This window comes from Haliotis asinina, chromosome 1 (assembly GCF_037392515.1).
Source record: "Haliotis asinina isolate JCU_RB_2024 chromosome 1, JCU_Hal_asi_v2, whole genome shotgun sequence".
In the NCBI taxonomy this organism is placed as follows: Eukaryota; Metazoa; Mollusca; class Gastropoda; order Lepetellida; family Haliotidae; genus Haliotis; species Haliotis asinina.
In genome coordinates this window covers 102,239,735-102,256,015 of record NC_090280.1, presented here as the reverse complement: position 1 = coordinate 102,256,015, position 16,281 = coordinate 102,239,735, and the positions used below count along the sequence as shown (strand labels likewise).

The 16,281-nt window shown below is 40.8% G+C and overlaps 1 protein-coding gene across 1 annotated transcript in view; it reads right to left on the bottom strand.

Moving 5' to 3' along the window:
• Positions 1 to 2,496: 2,496 nt before the first annotated feature.
• Positions 2,497 to 16,281, bottom strand: part of LOC137285312 (uncharacterized) — a 31,902-nt gene continuing 18,117 nt past the window's right edge. Inside the window, exons 9-15 of the mRNA XM_067817659.1 lie at positions 14,764 to 14,948; positions 12,110 to 12,357; positions 10,089 to 10,146; positions 5,331 to 5,545; positions 4,320 to 4,410; positions 3,721 to 3,838; positions 2,497 to 3,051 (exon numbers count right to left, since the gene is read on the bottom strand). Coding sequence (XP_067673760.1) covers positions 2,856 to 3,051; positions 3,721 to 3,838; positions 4,320 to 4,410; positions 5,331 to 5,545; positions 10,089 to 10,146; positions 12,110 to 12,357; positions 14,764 to 14,948 — 1,111 coding nt within the window. The 3' untranslated portion in view covers positions 2,497 to 2,855. The remainder of the gene's footprint in view (positions 3,052 to 3,720; positions 3,839 to 4,319; positions 4,411 to 5,330; positions 5,546 to 10,088; positions 10,147 to 12,109; positions 12,358 to 14,763; positions 14,949 to 16,281) is intronic.

Genomic DNA, 16,281 nt, shown 5'->3' with positions numbered 1-16,281 from the left:
TTTCAATACCCGGTATTTTCCCCGATGATTGAGAGAATGGGACTGTATTGGGTTCCTGTGACAGGTAACTGTACACCTGTCACCATGAGGAACTGCCTCAACTGTGGCAAAGACCTTTTACTGAAGACGCTTGCTCATTTCTGTGGAAAAGCACATGGGACAGAAACCTGTGTAAAACTTCACGTTGATATTACAAGATGTGGATTGTCAAACAATTTTCTCCTTGTGTGATTTTCCACAAAATGGGAAATCTTAAGTAAAAGGACTCCACTGTTTAAAATTGTACAATAAAGCCTGTTTATCTGGTCCTCACTTTACGCCTATGGGTTGTTTTGTACAGGATGCTGGTTTTTTTGTGTCAGTTTGTTTCAAAAACTTTTAAATGTACAAATACAACATATGGTACATTTGGGATTACACTTCAGGTACAAACTGTATCAGAATCACAAAATACACTCTTTGTGTGGAAATCTCAGAAAACCTCCACAGGAATCTGTGTGACATTCCTGTAACATGCATATGAGAAATAAACATGAATATCTGTAATCATGGAAACTGACTAAACGCAACACTAAAAACAGTTCAAAGCACTGGTTCAAAGTGTTCAGCATCCTCACTAATACAAGGAGTTACATCTCCAGTCATTTTCTCATAAATACCCTTGAAAATATTGCTACAAAAGTTAAAGGGGTTGAGTATTTATCTAACAGTTAGAGCTTGCCATATGTGTTGTAACCGGTATTGGAGTTTGGCATTTCTTTTTTTAAACCGGAATCATTCAGCACCATCATGGGCCACAATCATTAAAATGACAGGAAATCGAAGCATCTGTACCATCACCCTCCACTAGCACACTCCTTCCTTCCTTCCTCTGATGTCGGACGAGTTTGAAAGGATGGAGTATAATGTTGTCCGGACATGACATATCTATATGGACGCACAATCCATCATGATAAGGTCAGATATCTTACATCTTTATGAACACAATCACCCTTGGGTTGGACATTCTACATCTATAAGAACACACAATCCATCAATATAAGGTCAGACATTCCACATCTATATGAGCACACAATCTACCTTAAGTCAGACAGGCCAGATCTATATGAACACACATAATTATAAGACCAGGCAAATGTATATTGGAATTGTGACAATTTGTTGAAACCGTCCACTTTCAAACAATCCGACTAGTTTTTGTTCCTTGCTATGTTACATACACAGTATTCCGCCAGACATGGAAACCTGTGTATATGACACAGTGTAAAGTGAAAATATGCATAAAACCCAAACACTAGATCACTTCTGATGCAATAAAATCACTAATCACAATTGAATCCTATTGGTAATATTTGATTTCTGATTTCAAACTGATTCAAAAGTACATGTGATCATTCTTTAGAATTCAGACTTGGAGGCACATGCCTGAAAGATCTAGAAATTATTCACTGAAATCACTTATCGTTGTAAATTGTTTGACCCCCAAAGTTTTATTTTGACTCCCCTCTCCCTAAAATTTCGGAGGACCATGCATACACAACAAAAGATTCTCAAAAACTTGGCATCTGAATCATGGAATTACTGCCACAAAATTGTGATCTAGGAAACCCAGCTTGCCTAAACCAGTTTCCCTCAGCCACTAGGATAAACCCAAGTAATGCAGGTCCTCTAAATGCAGACATTTACCATTTTTGTGAAACCACGACAGGTATGGTGCCAATGAAAGACTAAAATCATATTTATGGCATACCTCGAAAGAAGGAACTTAAAGCAGCAGTTATATAATTCCCATAATTCAGGCTGATCGTGAACATTAATGATTGAGGTGCTAGCAATTTGGAAAGAGTAGGGAAATAAATATGTGGCAACAGTACAGTGATAAAACGGCTAAGAATTGGCTTCATGTGCAAAACCAAACACATTTATCCACAACAGGTACAATAACCAGAAACAAATAAAAAAAACGTGAATAAACAACAAATACAAGATAACAACAACACTGAATGCATTTTAGAGGTATTGCAACTCTCTCAAGCAAACTTCCATGGGACCATCAGTAAGGATGTTAGAACTACAAACAAGTCTGAATTTGTCAGATTGTAGCAGGACATAACAAAAAAGGTTAAAGGCTACACAAATAATACTATTTCTGCATTCTGAAACGTAAGTCTTGTCCAGAATTGATATAAGTCTGGAGTAATCAGTGTCCTGTCTAGTAAGGTTCCCCTGCAAGGGAATACATCACTGGTTCAACAAGCTATAACTGGTAGATGAGAAGCCAGTGTCATGGCATTTCATAACATTTCTACCTGTACAACAGATGCCACGACAGTCAACAAGAACATGTCATGACCATCAGTGATTATCATCAATTACAGGTTACGACAGGAAATGAACTGAATAATTCGTAACCATGAGTTACGACAGTCAATAAAGTGCAGTTATCTGCGTATGCATTATGACCGTCAATAAACTAAGATTATCCTGTATAAGTTATGAAAATGAATGAACTGTGATGACCTTAAGAGTTATGTAACTAAATGAACCGAAATGATCATAAGTACAGGCTACATCAGCAAATGAACAGTTTAAGATGCTACTTGGCAATGGACCTGTCTGTTGTTGACCGCAGAGTCAGATTCCTAGATGTTTTGTAAACATGTTGGTTATATCGGTAACTGAGTGTCATGACACGAAACAACAGAAACCATGTAACTCTTCAGACTCATGAGCAAAGTTTCCTTATAATATTCACATCAGAGACACAAGGCAGAATTTCCTAAGTGCTCCATTCTTTTGTTAAAAATTAGCATTCTTTCTAATTTATATTTTCATGACAAAAAAGTTTTCAATGATCAGTGGGGCTTGGTACGGAAGCGAAGCACCCAGTAACCAACAATCCTGAACATGATAGTGAATATAAGTAGGGCCAGTATGTATAAGTAAGTAGGCAGCTTTGTGCCAGAGTCTATCAGCAACATCTCTGCTGTGATGAACTCGGTTCCGTTCTGGCCGCATCTCGGATACTCTGTTATCGTCACGTTGGCACATCTGAAATGTTGGGAAACAGCTTTAAGTGAGATGAAAGGTGACAAACGGGGTGGAGATAACTCCAAGGGAGGTACTCATGCAATGGCCAGTGTGTCAGAGAACTCCAATATACAATAGGGCAGTAAGGCAGGTACTCATGGAATGGGCGGTCTGTCAGCGAACTCCAATATAACCAGGGCAGTAAGGGAGGTACTCATGGAATGGGCAGTGTGTCAGAGAACTTCAATATAACCAGGGCAGTAAGGGAGGCACTCATGGAATGGGCGGTGTGTCAGAGAACTTCAATATAACCAAGGCAGTAAGGGAGGTACTCACAGAATGGACCAGGTGTCAGAAAACTCCAATATACATAGGGCAGTTAGGGAGGCACTCGTGGAATAGGCGGTGTGTCAGAGAACTTCAATATACACAGGGCAGTAAGGGAGGTACTCACAGAATGGGCCGGGTGTCATAGAGCTCCAGTATACACAGGGCAGTAAGGGAGGTACTCACGGAATGGGCGGTGTGTCAGAGAACTCCAACATACATAGGGCAGTAAGGGAGGTACTCACGGAATGGGCAGTGTGTCAGAGAACTCCAACATACATAGGGCAGTAAGGGAGGTACTCACGGAATGGGCAGCGTGTCATAGAACTCCAGTATACATAGGGCAGTAAGGGAGGTACTCACGGAATGGGCGGTGTGTCAGAGAACTCCAGGATACACAGGGCACTGAAAGGATGGCTGAAGATCGAGACGTATCGAGCCCAGAACAACCAGGGTGGAAATGTAGTGGTGTAAAAACCTCCTGCAACAGAGACGTTCCATAACACAGATAATCTACACAGTACTCAATGGAAAAAGCTATTACTTCGCTCATTATCATCCATTTCAAACAGACAAAATACGACAGCAGCATATTACATATTGTATGTTGATGACTGTCTGAACTTTCCTCTTGGCAATTGTTTTGCTTTGTAAAAACAGTTGGAGTACCTCTTACTTCAACTGTGTGTCAAGAGGCTAAGTGTCCATGTGGGTGCACATGTGCATGTCATGTTTGTATGCTCACACATGAGCACATGCATTTAACTACTGAATGAAAACAGTGATCTAAGATGAGAGTTTGCTGCTGATTTGTGATGGAGTGATTGATCAAATTATCAGTCAATTAATCAACATATTCTTGTGCATGGAAGTAAGCTCAGTCGTCTTTACACACTTGACATGGGGGAATGGATACTTTATTTCAAAATAATAAATAAACTTAATAGACAACAGAGGTTTACCTAGGAGCAGCATGGAGAGCATGGAGGTCGATGTAAAGGTCAAGGCCAGCTGCATATTCCAGATCCAGGCACCAATTAATAGACCAATTCCCTGAAACAAACCAAAATCACTTCTGCTTCACAACAGCGAAATAAACTACAAGAAAATGTCACTCTATGCAATATACAAGTTGTTCACGTTGTGTTCTTCATTAGAAATCTGATGTTTGTTTAAAATTCCAGAGGAACCTGCAAACCAGTATGGGCCAGATATACACATGACTGATGCAGTGAGCAACATCCCATGACGACACGTGTCACTGATGCCGGTACCACCAATCTATCTGACGGTCTCATATAGCAGTCATACAAATGCTTCAGAACCTGTTCAAAAGAAAGTGAAAGATAATCCCACACATTCACTACCATCATCTGTAAATTCCACCAAAGGTACCAAGCAGCAAAGTAATTTTATTCCACTTGGTATATTTTAAATCTCTCTGAGCCCCCACCTATTCTCTACATTCCAGTCTCCATGGTGCTGCCATGAATAAACAACTACTTAAATGACTTTGTTTAAAATTATTTTTAGAATATTTCAAACAAACATGTTCCATTACAAACACTTTGATATATGTTTCGACTGGGTTTACAGTTCACATTATAATCATGAAGTTAGAATGAGAAAAGAGCAGTCACTTTCAGCATGTTAATACATTTCATTGTTCAGGAAAGAAAAGCATTACTGTCAAAGGGATAGGTCCAGTTTCCAGACATGTCATGTTAATCGTATAAAAGTGGCTGTATCTGTAATTGTCACCATTTCACCACTGTCGCCATTCACCACTTTCACCAATGTCACCATGACTAGGTCTTACAAGACTTCAATCATAAAATAACCTGACAAACAATTATGTAAACATTAATGGCCAAACAAAAGCCATGGACTGTCATGGCTTTCAAATACTTGGATCTCAAGCCCATGAATGAAGATGACACGACACTCAACAAGAATAGGAACAGTATCTTTACCTGTCCATTCAAAGCATTCAGAATGATGATCCCCACTGTTGCGAAGTACTCTGCCACACCCTTCATCCCTGACATCCAGTAGATGATGGTGGTTGATAGGGAAGGCAAGATCATGACCAACGGCAACTCACTGGTCATCTTGGCGAGGTAATAAGCTGACAGTCGATACGAACCTGCTGCCCTCTCCTTCAGAATGATTGGCCGTTCGGATGGGACTGCAGACACAAAGTTGTCTGCTTTTAAAATTGGTTCACAGTTTACACCTAATACCACATGGACGTAAGTTCAGCCAATCTAGGGAAAGGACTATTACAAGTGTTGTGTGATTTTTGGGGGGACTGGAATGCTCAATCTGTTTGACGATGTAACTCTGAATTTCATCAGATCATGGCTATAAGGGTCATTCTGAGTGATCATGGATTTCAGGGTTATGAACCTGACTTTGAGTGAGTGAGTTTAGTTTCATGCCGCACTGAGCAATATTCCTGCAGCATGGCACTTGTGTGTGAACATTCAAGTCTCGGCCAAACAACTGAGTGAGCATTGTTCTACACACTTGGTGTATGATCAACAAGTCAGCAAGCCTGACCACCCGATTCTGTTATTAAGCATGGCTTACTGAAGACAATTCTCATGAAACTAACTTAGATCTTCACGGGTCATAATTCTGAGAGATAAGACTGTAATTTGGTGGTGAGAAAGAGATCTCACATCCAAAAGGAAACTTTACGGCAAAAGGGACCAGGTATTTATCAAAATACAACAAAAATATGTACAAATGTGATGACATCTGTTACTGAGGCTGAAGACCATTTGGAATCCCTTTAATAACACAATCACCCAGTTTTTGTTGTAGAAGAATATCCGTTAGAACCTTTCAATGACTGAAGATTAACTCACATAGATTTGGACCTACTATTAAAATATTTAAGAAAGGTTGGTTGATTTGTTGGTTTACATATGCCACACACTGCAATATTCCAGCTTTTTGGCTGCATTCTGTGATCAACAGCATCAGCATCAATGCTACACGTCTGCTAACAATAACTTGTGAGCAGTTTCCAATGAAGATGAATTTGATAATTCAACACTTCAATCACATACAAACATCGAGTGAGTGAGTGAGTGAGTGAGTGAGTGAGTGAGTGAGTGAATGAGTGAGTGTTACACCGCATTCAGCAACATTCCAGCTGTAAACCGGCAATCTGTAAATAATCAAGTCCAGACCGCACAATCCAGTGATCAACAGCATAAGAATCAATCTACTCAAAATGGATATGACAATGTGTGTAAAGTCAGTCAGCGAGACTGACCACTCCATAACATTAGTTGTCTCTTATTACAAGCGTCAGCTGAATATCAAATCTGTATGGCTGTTGTTATACTGAGTAAAAAAAGAAGCTTCACAAAATGTAATTCTTTAAAAAAAATGAATAATTTTTCACTGATGATACATCTATCTACCCGAAATGGGATCCCTATCTTTCGACTCTTGAAAAACGTTACCAAAACCCTGTCAAAAGAGATGCAGCTGTCATCCTGTGTATGATTTGCGAGATCGTCTGCAACAGACTGGTACCAACTTCTGACCGCCCAAGGTCGCATCGTCCATGTGTGACATCACGGACAGAAGACCGTCAAATTGTCCTACATCACCTACGAGACAGATTTCTGCCAGCTAGACGATCCAGGGCTGAGATGTTTCGAGGTCGACTGTTATCACAGACCATTCGAAATTGGTTGCGGGCTGCCAATCTCCATTCTCAACGTCCATATTGTGGGCCAATACTGACACCGTTTCATCAATGTCAATGTCTGCTGTGGGGCCAACGCCACCTCCGATGGACCCAGAGAGACTGGAATTGAGTCGTCTTTAGCGATGAATCCAGGTTTACCCTCAGATTCGCGGACGGCAGACATACAGCCTGGAGACGACATCATGCACGGTATGCCCAATGTTGCGACTCTAGAAAAAACGCTGGCAAAACCCTCTCAAATGAGATGCAGCCGTTGTACTGTGTATGATTTGCGAGGTCGTCTGCAACAGACTGGTACCAACTTCTGATCGCCCAAGGTCGCATCGTCCATGTGTGACATCACGGACAGAAGACAGTCAAATTGTCCTACATCACCTACGAGACAGATTTCTGCCGGCTAGACGATCCAGGGCTGAGATGTTTCGAGGTCGACTGTTATCACAGACCATTCGAAATTGGTTGCGGGCTGCCAATCTCCATTCTCAACGTCCATATTGTGGGCCAATACTGACACCGTTTCATCAATGTCAATGTCTGCTGTGGGGCCAACGCCACCTCCGATGGACCCAGAGAGACTGGAATTGAGTCGTCTTTAGCGATGAATCCAGGTTTACCCTCAGATTCGCGGACGGCAGGCGTAGAGTCTGGAGACGACATCATGCACGGTATGCCCAATGTTGCGACTCTAGAAAAAACGTTGGCAAAACCCTCTCAAATGAGATGCAGCCGTCGTACTGTGTATGATTTGCGAGGTCATCTGCAACAGACTGGTACCAACTTCTGATCGCCCAAGGTCGCATCGTCCATGTGTGACATCACGGACAGAAGACCGTCAAATTGTCCTACATCACCTACGAGACAGATTTCTGCCGGCTAGACGATCCAGGGCTGAGATGTTTCGAGGTCGACTGTTATCACAGACCATTCGAAATTGGTTGCGGGCTGCCAATCTCCATTCTCAACGTCCATATTGTGGGCCAATACTGACACCGTTTCATCAATGTCAATGTCTGCTGTGGGGCCAACGCCACCTCCGATGGACCCAGAGAGACTGGAATTGAGTCATCTTTAGTGATGAATCCAGATTTACCCTGATTCGCGGACGGCAGGCGTAGAGTCTGGAGACGACGTCATGCATGGTATGCCCAATGTTGCATACAGGAAGTCGACCGATTCGGGGGCGAAAGTTGCATGGTGTGGGGTGCTTTCTGTGGGGTGCTTCTGGTCATCCGTGGAAACCTCACAGCTGTTGCTTACCGTTGCTCACCCTTGAACTCGTTCCTTTCATGGCGGCTCATGACCCAGGTCAACAGTTCCAGCATAATAATGCTCCGCCGCATAAAGCAATGTTGACACGAAATTTCCTTCAAAACACTGGAATCAACGTCATGGACTGGCCATCGGGGTCCCCTGAACTTAATCCAGTAGAGCATGCTTGGGATGCACTCGGGAGAAAGCTTTGTGGTCTTAGGAACCAATCTCAGAATTTGCAGGACATCAAGTCATACATAGTTGTAAAGTGTAATATATAAGCTTAAATTCACACTGGGAGGCAAAGGAATATGTAGCCTAATGGTTGCAATAGTGGACAGTAGGTTTCTTTTGTTATCAGACATGCAGGTTCAAATCCATATAACTTTTCTTTCTTTTTTTCAAAGTTTGTTTATCAAGCCTACAATGTTTAACTAAACTGTTTCACATCAAATCCAAATATTGTAATTTTTTTCGTAAGTTTGGTAATCTATGTTACAACACTGGTGAAACAAGCTTTAATTAACATCATGTAATCTTTTCTTAAGACACTGACCATTCACCTTTTCAAGTCAGTCTAGTTGCGTTTGTACCCAATATTTTAAATTCATATTTTATACATTTTGATCTACTTTAGGTTTATACACTTTTGAATACTGGAGTTCTTGAGAGTGAATCAGATACTGAGATTGATGACTGTGTGAATGAAGGGTAATAATGGATTTTTTATATCTTTAAAGTGGATAAGTTGTGAATAATTACTCTGTGAAGTCTTTTGAATACTGACTTTAACATGTGCATGGTGTTAATATGAACCTGCACTGACAATGAAATTTCACCCGAAATGGGCCCCTTTGAGGTCAAGACCTGTGATTTTTAGTGCAACATGGTTGGCTATTGTAATAACATATGATGATTGAGATGTTAACTGTATATTTGCTAAAACTGGTTGTAAATGCTGACCTGTACCACTTCCTAGTTAGAATGAAACTGTGCCCAAAATGAAGCTTCACCCAAAACAGGCCCCTGTGATTCTTAGTGCAACATGATTGGTTATCATGCTTACATGTTGTACAATGGACCCATGGATTACATTTGCAAAGATTGCTGTGAATAATGACTGAGTTTTGGGGACACAACTGCCAAGTAATTGAATTAACAATGTTTTGCAACCCTAATTGGGCCCCTTGAAGTTAAAACATTATGACTGACATTGACATGTTTTTCAGCATGACTACCTGTCGTAAAACTGCTGTAATATGTATGTAAATAAAATAACAGTTGTAAATAAGCCATTATGGCACACTGATATTTCAGACTTCTTGTTATTTTTCATGGGAATTGATAAAACCCATTTTGGGCCCCTCTGCAGAAAAATTACACCTCAGAACATATAAAATATAGCATTTTTATGCAAAGCTAACTTGTCTCTAAACAAATAACATGTTTTCAGCCAATTCTGTTAGTGGGCCAAAAACCACCCCTATCATACCTTGTCCTTTCGAATTTTTATTCTTGTGACTTGACAGTCTGTATACCCATGTTTTGGAACGGCAGTGTAGTCTAATGGAACTGATTGTGGCACTGTCAGTGTATCGAGTACATCACATAGATCTCATCAATGAAATAGTAACAATTTAACCATCTTACCATCTTTTGTTCTTTTATAGTGCCCTGAAGAAAGAATGTGAAGTTTCTTTTTTGACTCAGGATATGATGGGAACAGAAAAAATAATAACCACATCCTTACATGATGTTATCCCATCAAACACAGGCGAGAGACCCCAGAATATCACAACGAAGAAGATCTGAAATAAACATGCTGTGGATTATGTACAAAAGAGATACAAGGGTAGTATCAACATGCATCCAGATCCTGCACTACATCGTTCAAACCAGATCTTTTACTTCACTGTGATAAGACTGAGTAAGTTGGTTTTAAACAGTTTTCTATGACACCTGTCGTATCGCGTTATATCAGCTCAGTGTGGAACCATGAAATACATACAGTCGAACCCTGTTTACTCGGACCCCACATATCTGGAAACCTCGCCTTCCGGACAATTTTTACGTGAAACGAAACTTACGTTCTTTAATTGTACTCGCTTAACCGGACCCTGCGCTTCCGGATCCGGACGGCGAATTTTCAAACCGTTCCTATAGATTTCCATTGAAAAATGATCCAGTTATCCGGACACAGAGATGTGTGCAACGTGCATGTGTATATGTCACGTCAATACCATGATTTCATTCTTAATCTACCGGAAGAATTAATTTGAATTGATTAAATAGCCATCAAAACACCAGTGACGCGTGTCAGTGATTAGGATTTGTGAGAACATCTCATCAGTAACGAAAACATATTAAGTAGGATTAGGTAAACTACACTGTAATTGTACTGTATATAACACTTATAAATTGACCCCAGCTATCTGTTGCAATGCAAGTTAAAAATAGCCTCCCACATGATCTAAGTCATGTGATCGGCAGCCAGCATGTAAGTTCAACGCGATGTCATATGTATATAGGGCATTTAAAATAAAAAAAAATATGCAACTGTCAAAACAGAAACTTTTTGTCATCGATTTATGTTTTTCATTTAACGTACCATCTGAAGTTCCACAAGCTACATGATTACATCTGAGACAACCTGACAAATTGTAACCTGCATTCCGCCTTCCATGTTTTTTCGGTACACTTATATGTTATGATGATTCACTGTTATTACTATTGACAGTTGATTTATTGATATATGCATATTAAAATTTTTTGCTTTCACTTAATTTTCACGTTTTTTTTTGTTTGATCCAGTAAACCGGACATCTCGCTATCTGGACGATTTTCGAGTGAAACCAAAACCGCCGGATAAACGGGGTTCAACTGTAAACACATCAGGTCTTACACCTTTACCACTTTGACAACCCTTCAACATGGGTAAGTGAATGAGTGAGTTTGGTTTTCTGCTGCTTTTAGCAACATTCCTGCAATATCATGGCAAGGGACACCAGAAATGGGCTTCACATATTGTACGCATGTGGACACCAGGGTTAACCACAAGGCTAGCCCACTAGAACCTGGACACAGGGTTGGATGAACACGGGACCTTCGTCACAATCTCAGGTTTTTCACATAACAAAGCATGAAACTCTGAACAGTTAAATAGTGGCAGTAAAACTAGGTCGAGCCTCCATGAATATCACCCAACAAACATTTAACAAGCAACTGATGTACCTTCACCACCCAGTAATCGGGAAAATCAAACAGTAAAGAAATATTTTGTGTTATCATACTTCGGGATGCATGTCATTCAGAGCCAGGTCTAGTATCGATCAAGGAGCAAAATCAATTGTGTGTTTACAAATGCAGTCAGTGTTTATGACACAGCCTTGCGAATAATCTAATCCATAGCAGTGAATGATACTGTGAGATATGGTCCACACGCGGCACCAAGATGAAAGCTGAAACACAATCAACAAATCTTTAAGCATGACAACGGATTTAGTTTTGTCGTCTGCTGCGAAGGTTACCCGGCAACATTTCAAAGCCCCGACTCTCAAATGGGGACAAGTGCCAACGTTACATTCTGACATATAATCCTTCAGATGTGAAGTATGTGAAGCCAATTTCAAGGGTCCCCAACTGTGACGCTGCTGGAACACTGCCAACAGTGGCATAAAACTAACTCACTCACCCAACCACCCTTTTCATGGGGATTTTTAAAATGGAGCGAAATAATCATAAATTTTGGTTCAGTACAACATCAGAACCTACCATCCCCATCCTATCTCGCATGTTTTTGTGTGTGCGCTCCATCTGGAACCACAAGATGCCCACAACAACGGCCAGGATCAAGGCATTGGAAATGGCATACTTAGACAGGATGCGGCCGCGAGATTGCTTGAATGTACGCCAGTTGAGCATTTTATACTGAGTCCAGAAACAAGTTGGCCAACGCGACATACTTTCAGGGGAGACTACATCGGCTTTAACAGATTCCACATAAGGCCCATCTTCCAGATCTGGAACAGAAAATACAATTAGATATCTCTGTTGTTTATTTTAGACAAAGAACCAACTTAAACATTGTTCAAATGTTTGAAGTCTTTCCTCTGACTATAGTACTATTGGTAATAGAAAAAAAAAGTTTTTCATATTTATCCCTCCAATTTCTGTAGTTAATGTAGGAAAGTGTGAAATATCTGTTAAACTAAGTTTGTCCTAATTACAGTCTCAGTGTTAGGGAGACACAAGAAAAAGGACTGAGGAGAGATTACTGCAGAAGTAAGCAATGCAGGTTTTTTACTATTAATGCGACTTATCTGGAACAGACCATGGTTTTATGCAAATTAGAATGTAATGATATTGTATTACTAGGGACACTTTGTAAAAGCCCATTTTGAAATTAGATTTAGCTTCATCATAAACGATAGCTGACATAAAAAATAATGATGCAAAAACTTTCATGCTGAAACTAATAGGATGTAGCTACCATGGAGTCTCACTATCACTACAAAAGACATATAATATGATGCTTTCCTGTGGGTATCAGGTCTCATACTCTTTTACATATCTCAACATAAACTTATGAAAGAAAGACACATAAGACGTTAATCAATAGATGAAGCATATTCAACACACATGAAAAAGCAGAAAATATCTTTCAGATGACCAATTGTTCCAGTAGGCAGCACATGCATTTCATGCCAGGTGAGTCAGAGGATGACATATCCCCCCAGCCCCCAAACACAGTTGTATTTGAAAGAACAAATCATCTAACAGTTACTTTAGTCAACCATGATGGTCAACCAAGACTAATTCCAAACTGTTTCCAAAGAAATCATGAAAAATATAAATAACCCAAATCTATAAATAACAAAAGGCACCATCTGACTCATAAATCTGCCAATATCTGTTGAAAGATATTGAATGGCATTCGAGGTATGCTCCAGAAACAAACCAGTCCCTTACTTTTGAGACTAAATCCAAATCGTTTCCATGGAAACTGGAAAAAATATTGATGCCGTATATCTGCAAATAGCAAAGGTACCACTTTCGCTTCTGTCTAATAAATCTACTAAGTCTTGAAGACAGATATTGAACGGTTTTCAAGTTGTGCTCTGGCAACAAAGGTCACCCCTTCCTTTTGGGACTAAGTCTGAATCATTTCCATGGACACCAAGAAAAAGATAAATATCACAAATATAGCAAAAGGCATCACTTTGGGGTCTGCCTCACGTATCTGTCAAGTATTACTGAAACATATTATGAACCTTTCGAGTTGTGATCAGGAAACGAAGCCCATCCCACCCTTTTGAGACTCAGTACAAATCATTTCCATAGAAACCCAGAAAATGATAATTAAAAAAAAATCTGTAAATAGCAAAAGGAACCACTGTGGGGTCTGTCTCACATGTCTACCACATTTTGCTGAAAGATATCAAAAAGTTTTTGAGTTGTGCCCATGGAAACAAGACATATCCATTTCCTTTTGAGAGAAAATTGTCTAAATGGAAACCAAGAAAATAATAAATCACAAAAGCCTGTAAATGGCAGAAGGCACCACTTTAGGTTCTGATTGATATATCTACCAACTTTTTCAGAAATATATTGAATGATTTTTGGGTTATGCTCTGGAAACAAATCCCACCCCTCCCATTAAAAGTGGGAGTCAAAAATGTTTCCATGGAAAGCAAGAAAAATAACAATGCCAAAAATTTGTAATAGCAAAAGGCACAAACTTAGGTTCAGTTTGTAATGTCTATAAATTCTGGTCTAAAAATACTGAACATTGTTTTGAGTTATGCTCCAGAAACAAAATGATTATGGACAGACGGACGAGGCGTGTAATGACAAACTCTGTAATATTCCAGCTTCATGACAGTGGTGTGTAAAGAATGGAGTTTGAATGGACCAGACAATCCAGTGATCAACAGCATGACCACTGAGTGGGATACAGCACTGTAAGTCAAAAAGTCAGTGAGTCTGACCACCAGATCCCAAAGGTCACCTCTTATGACAAACACGGGTTACTGAAGATCAATTCTAACCTGGATATTCACAGGTCAAGAAAATTTATTAGCATGCAAAGGTCAAACAAAGGTCGGGCTAAACTATTCACATACCAAACTTTCATCACACTTGAATAAAATGGCCAGCGGAAAAGAAATTATGGATATTTTAATATGGCTACCAATTAACCACACAGTGATCATAAATTCAAATCTTCTCAACACATTTAGTGACATCAACGCTTTGCATAAGCATTTGAAACTTCAGTGTAACTGTCGCGGTGGACCTTCACTGCAGGATTTGCAAATGTTTCGGACAAAGATTTTTACTTGACCAAAGTAAGGACCAAGAATAACCAACTTCCTCTCTTCAACAACGTACAAAGTGAATAATCAAGTCTCCTTCCTGTAGTTTACCTCTCTTTGAGTAGTTGATGGCCACAACAGTGCCATCATGAGTGTTTGGAACAGGAACAAAGCCATTCTGACCCTCAAGGCTGCCTGTTTCAAACTCGTATATCATGGACAAAGAGCCAGCGTCGAAAGTTTTGTGCCTGTCTCCAGGATTCCATCTCAGCTCTGACGGCCATTCCTCTGTGTACCTGTGAAAGTAACAACAATTCCTGACTTCTGTCTCTACCAGCAAGAACACACAATGACTTCAGTCTCAAAAACAGACCCTGCCTTCAGCCTCTACCAGTTACAACGGACCCTGCCTTCAGTCTATACCTGCTACAACAGACCCTGCCTTCAGTCTCTGCCAGCTACAACAGACCAGAGACCCTGACTTCAGTCTCTACCAGCTACAACAGACCCTGCCTTCAGTCTACCAGCTACAACAGACCCTGCCTTCAGTCTGTACCAGCTACAACAGACCCTGCCTTAGTCTCTGATAGCTACAACAGGCCCTGACTTCAGTCGTTACCAGCTACAACAAACCCTGCCTTCAGTCTCTGCCAGCTACAACAGACCCTGCTTTCAGTCTCTGCCAGCAACAACAGACCCTGCCTTCAGTCGCTACCAGCAACAACAAACCCGTCTTCAATCTCTACCAGCAACAACAGACCCTGCCTTCAGTCTCTACCAGCTACAACAGACCCTGCCTTAGTCTCTGCCAGCTACAACAGACCCTGACTTCAGTCGCTACCAGCTACAACAGACCCTGCCTTCAGTCTCTGCCAGCAACAACAAACCCTGCCTTCAGTCTCTACCAGCTACAACAAACCCTGCCTTCAGTCGCTACCAGCAACAACAAACCCGTCTTCAATCTCTACCAGCAACAACAGACCCTGCCTTCAGTCTCTACCAGCTACAACAGACCCAGCCTTAGTCTCTGCCAGCTACAACAGACCCTGACTTCAGTCGCTACCAGCTACAACAGACCCTGCCTTCAGTCTCTACCAGCTACAACAGACCCTGCCTTCAGTCTCTGCCAGCAACAACAAACCTGTCTTCAATCTCTACCAGCGACAGTGTTTGTGTCATGCCAGACTCATGTCTGGCGGTGTTGGTCTGACTTCAGACCTAAGTCTGGCAGTGTTGGTCTGACTTCACAACCCAGTGTGTCACAGTTAATGTGACTTCAGACCCACGTTTGGCACAGTTCATGTGACGTCAGATCCAAGTCTGGTAGTGTTTGTCTGACTTCAGACCCAAGTCTGGTAGTGTTAGTCTGACTTAAAACCCCAGTCTGGCAGTGTTGGTCAGACTTCAGAACCTAGTCTCATAGTGTTGGTGACTTTAGACCCAAGTCTGGTAGTGGTACTGTTGGTGACTTCAGACGTATGTCTGGTAGTGTTAGTCTGACTTCAGACCCAAGTCTGTTTGTGTTGGTGACTTCAGACTTAACCAGTGAAGCGAGATACTTCTCCCACAAACAATGTGTCATACAACCATTAAGTTTAATTTGTTCAATCACATTTTTCTACACTGACA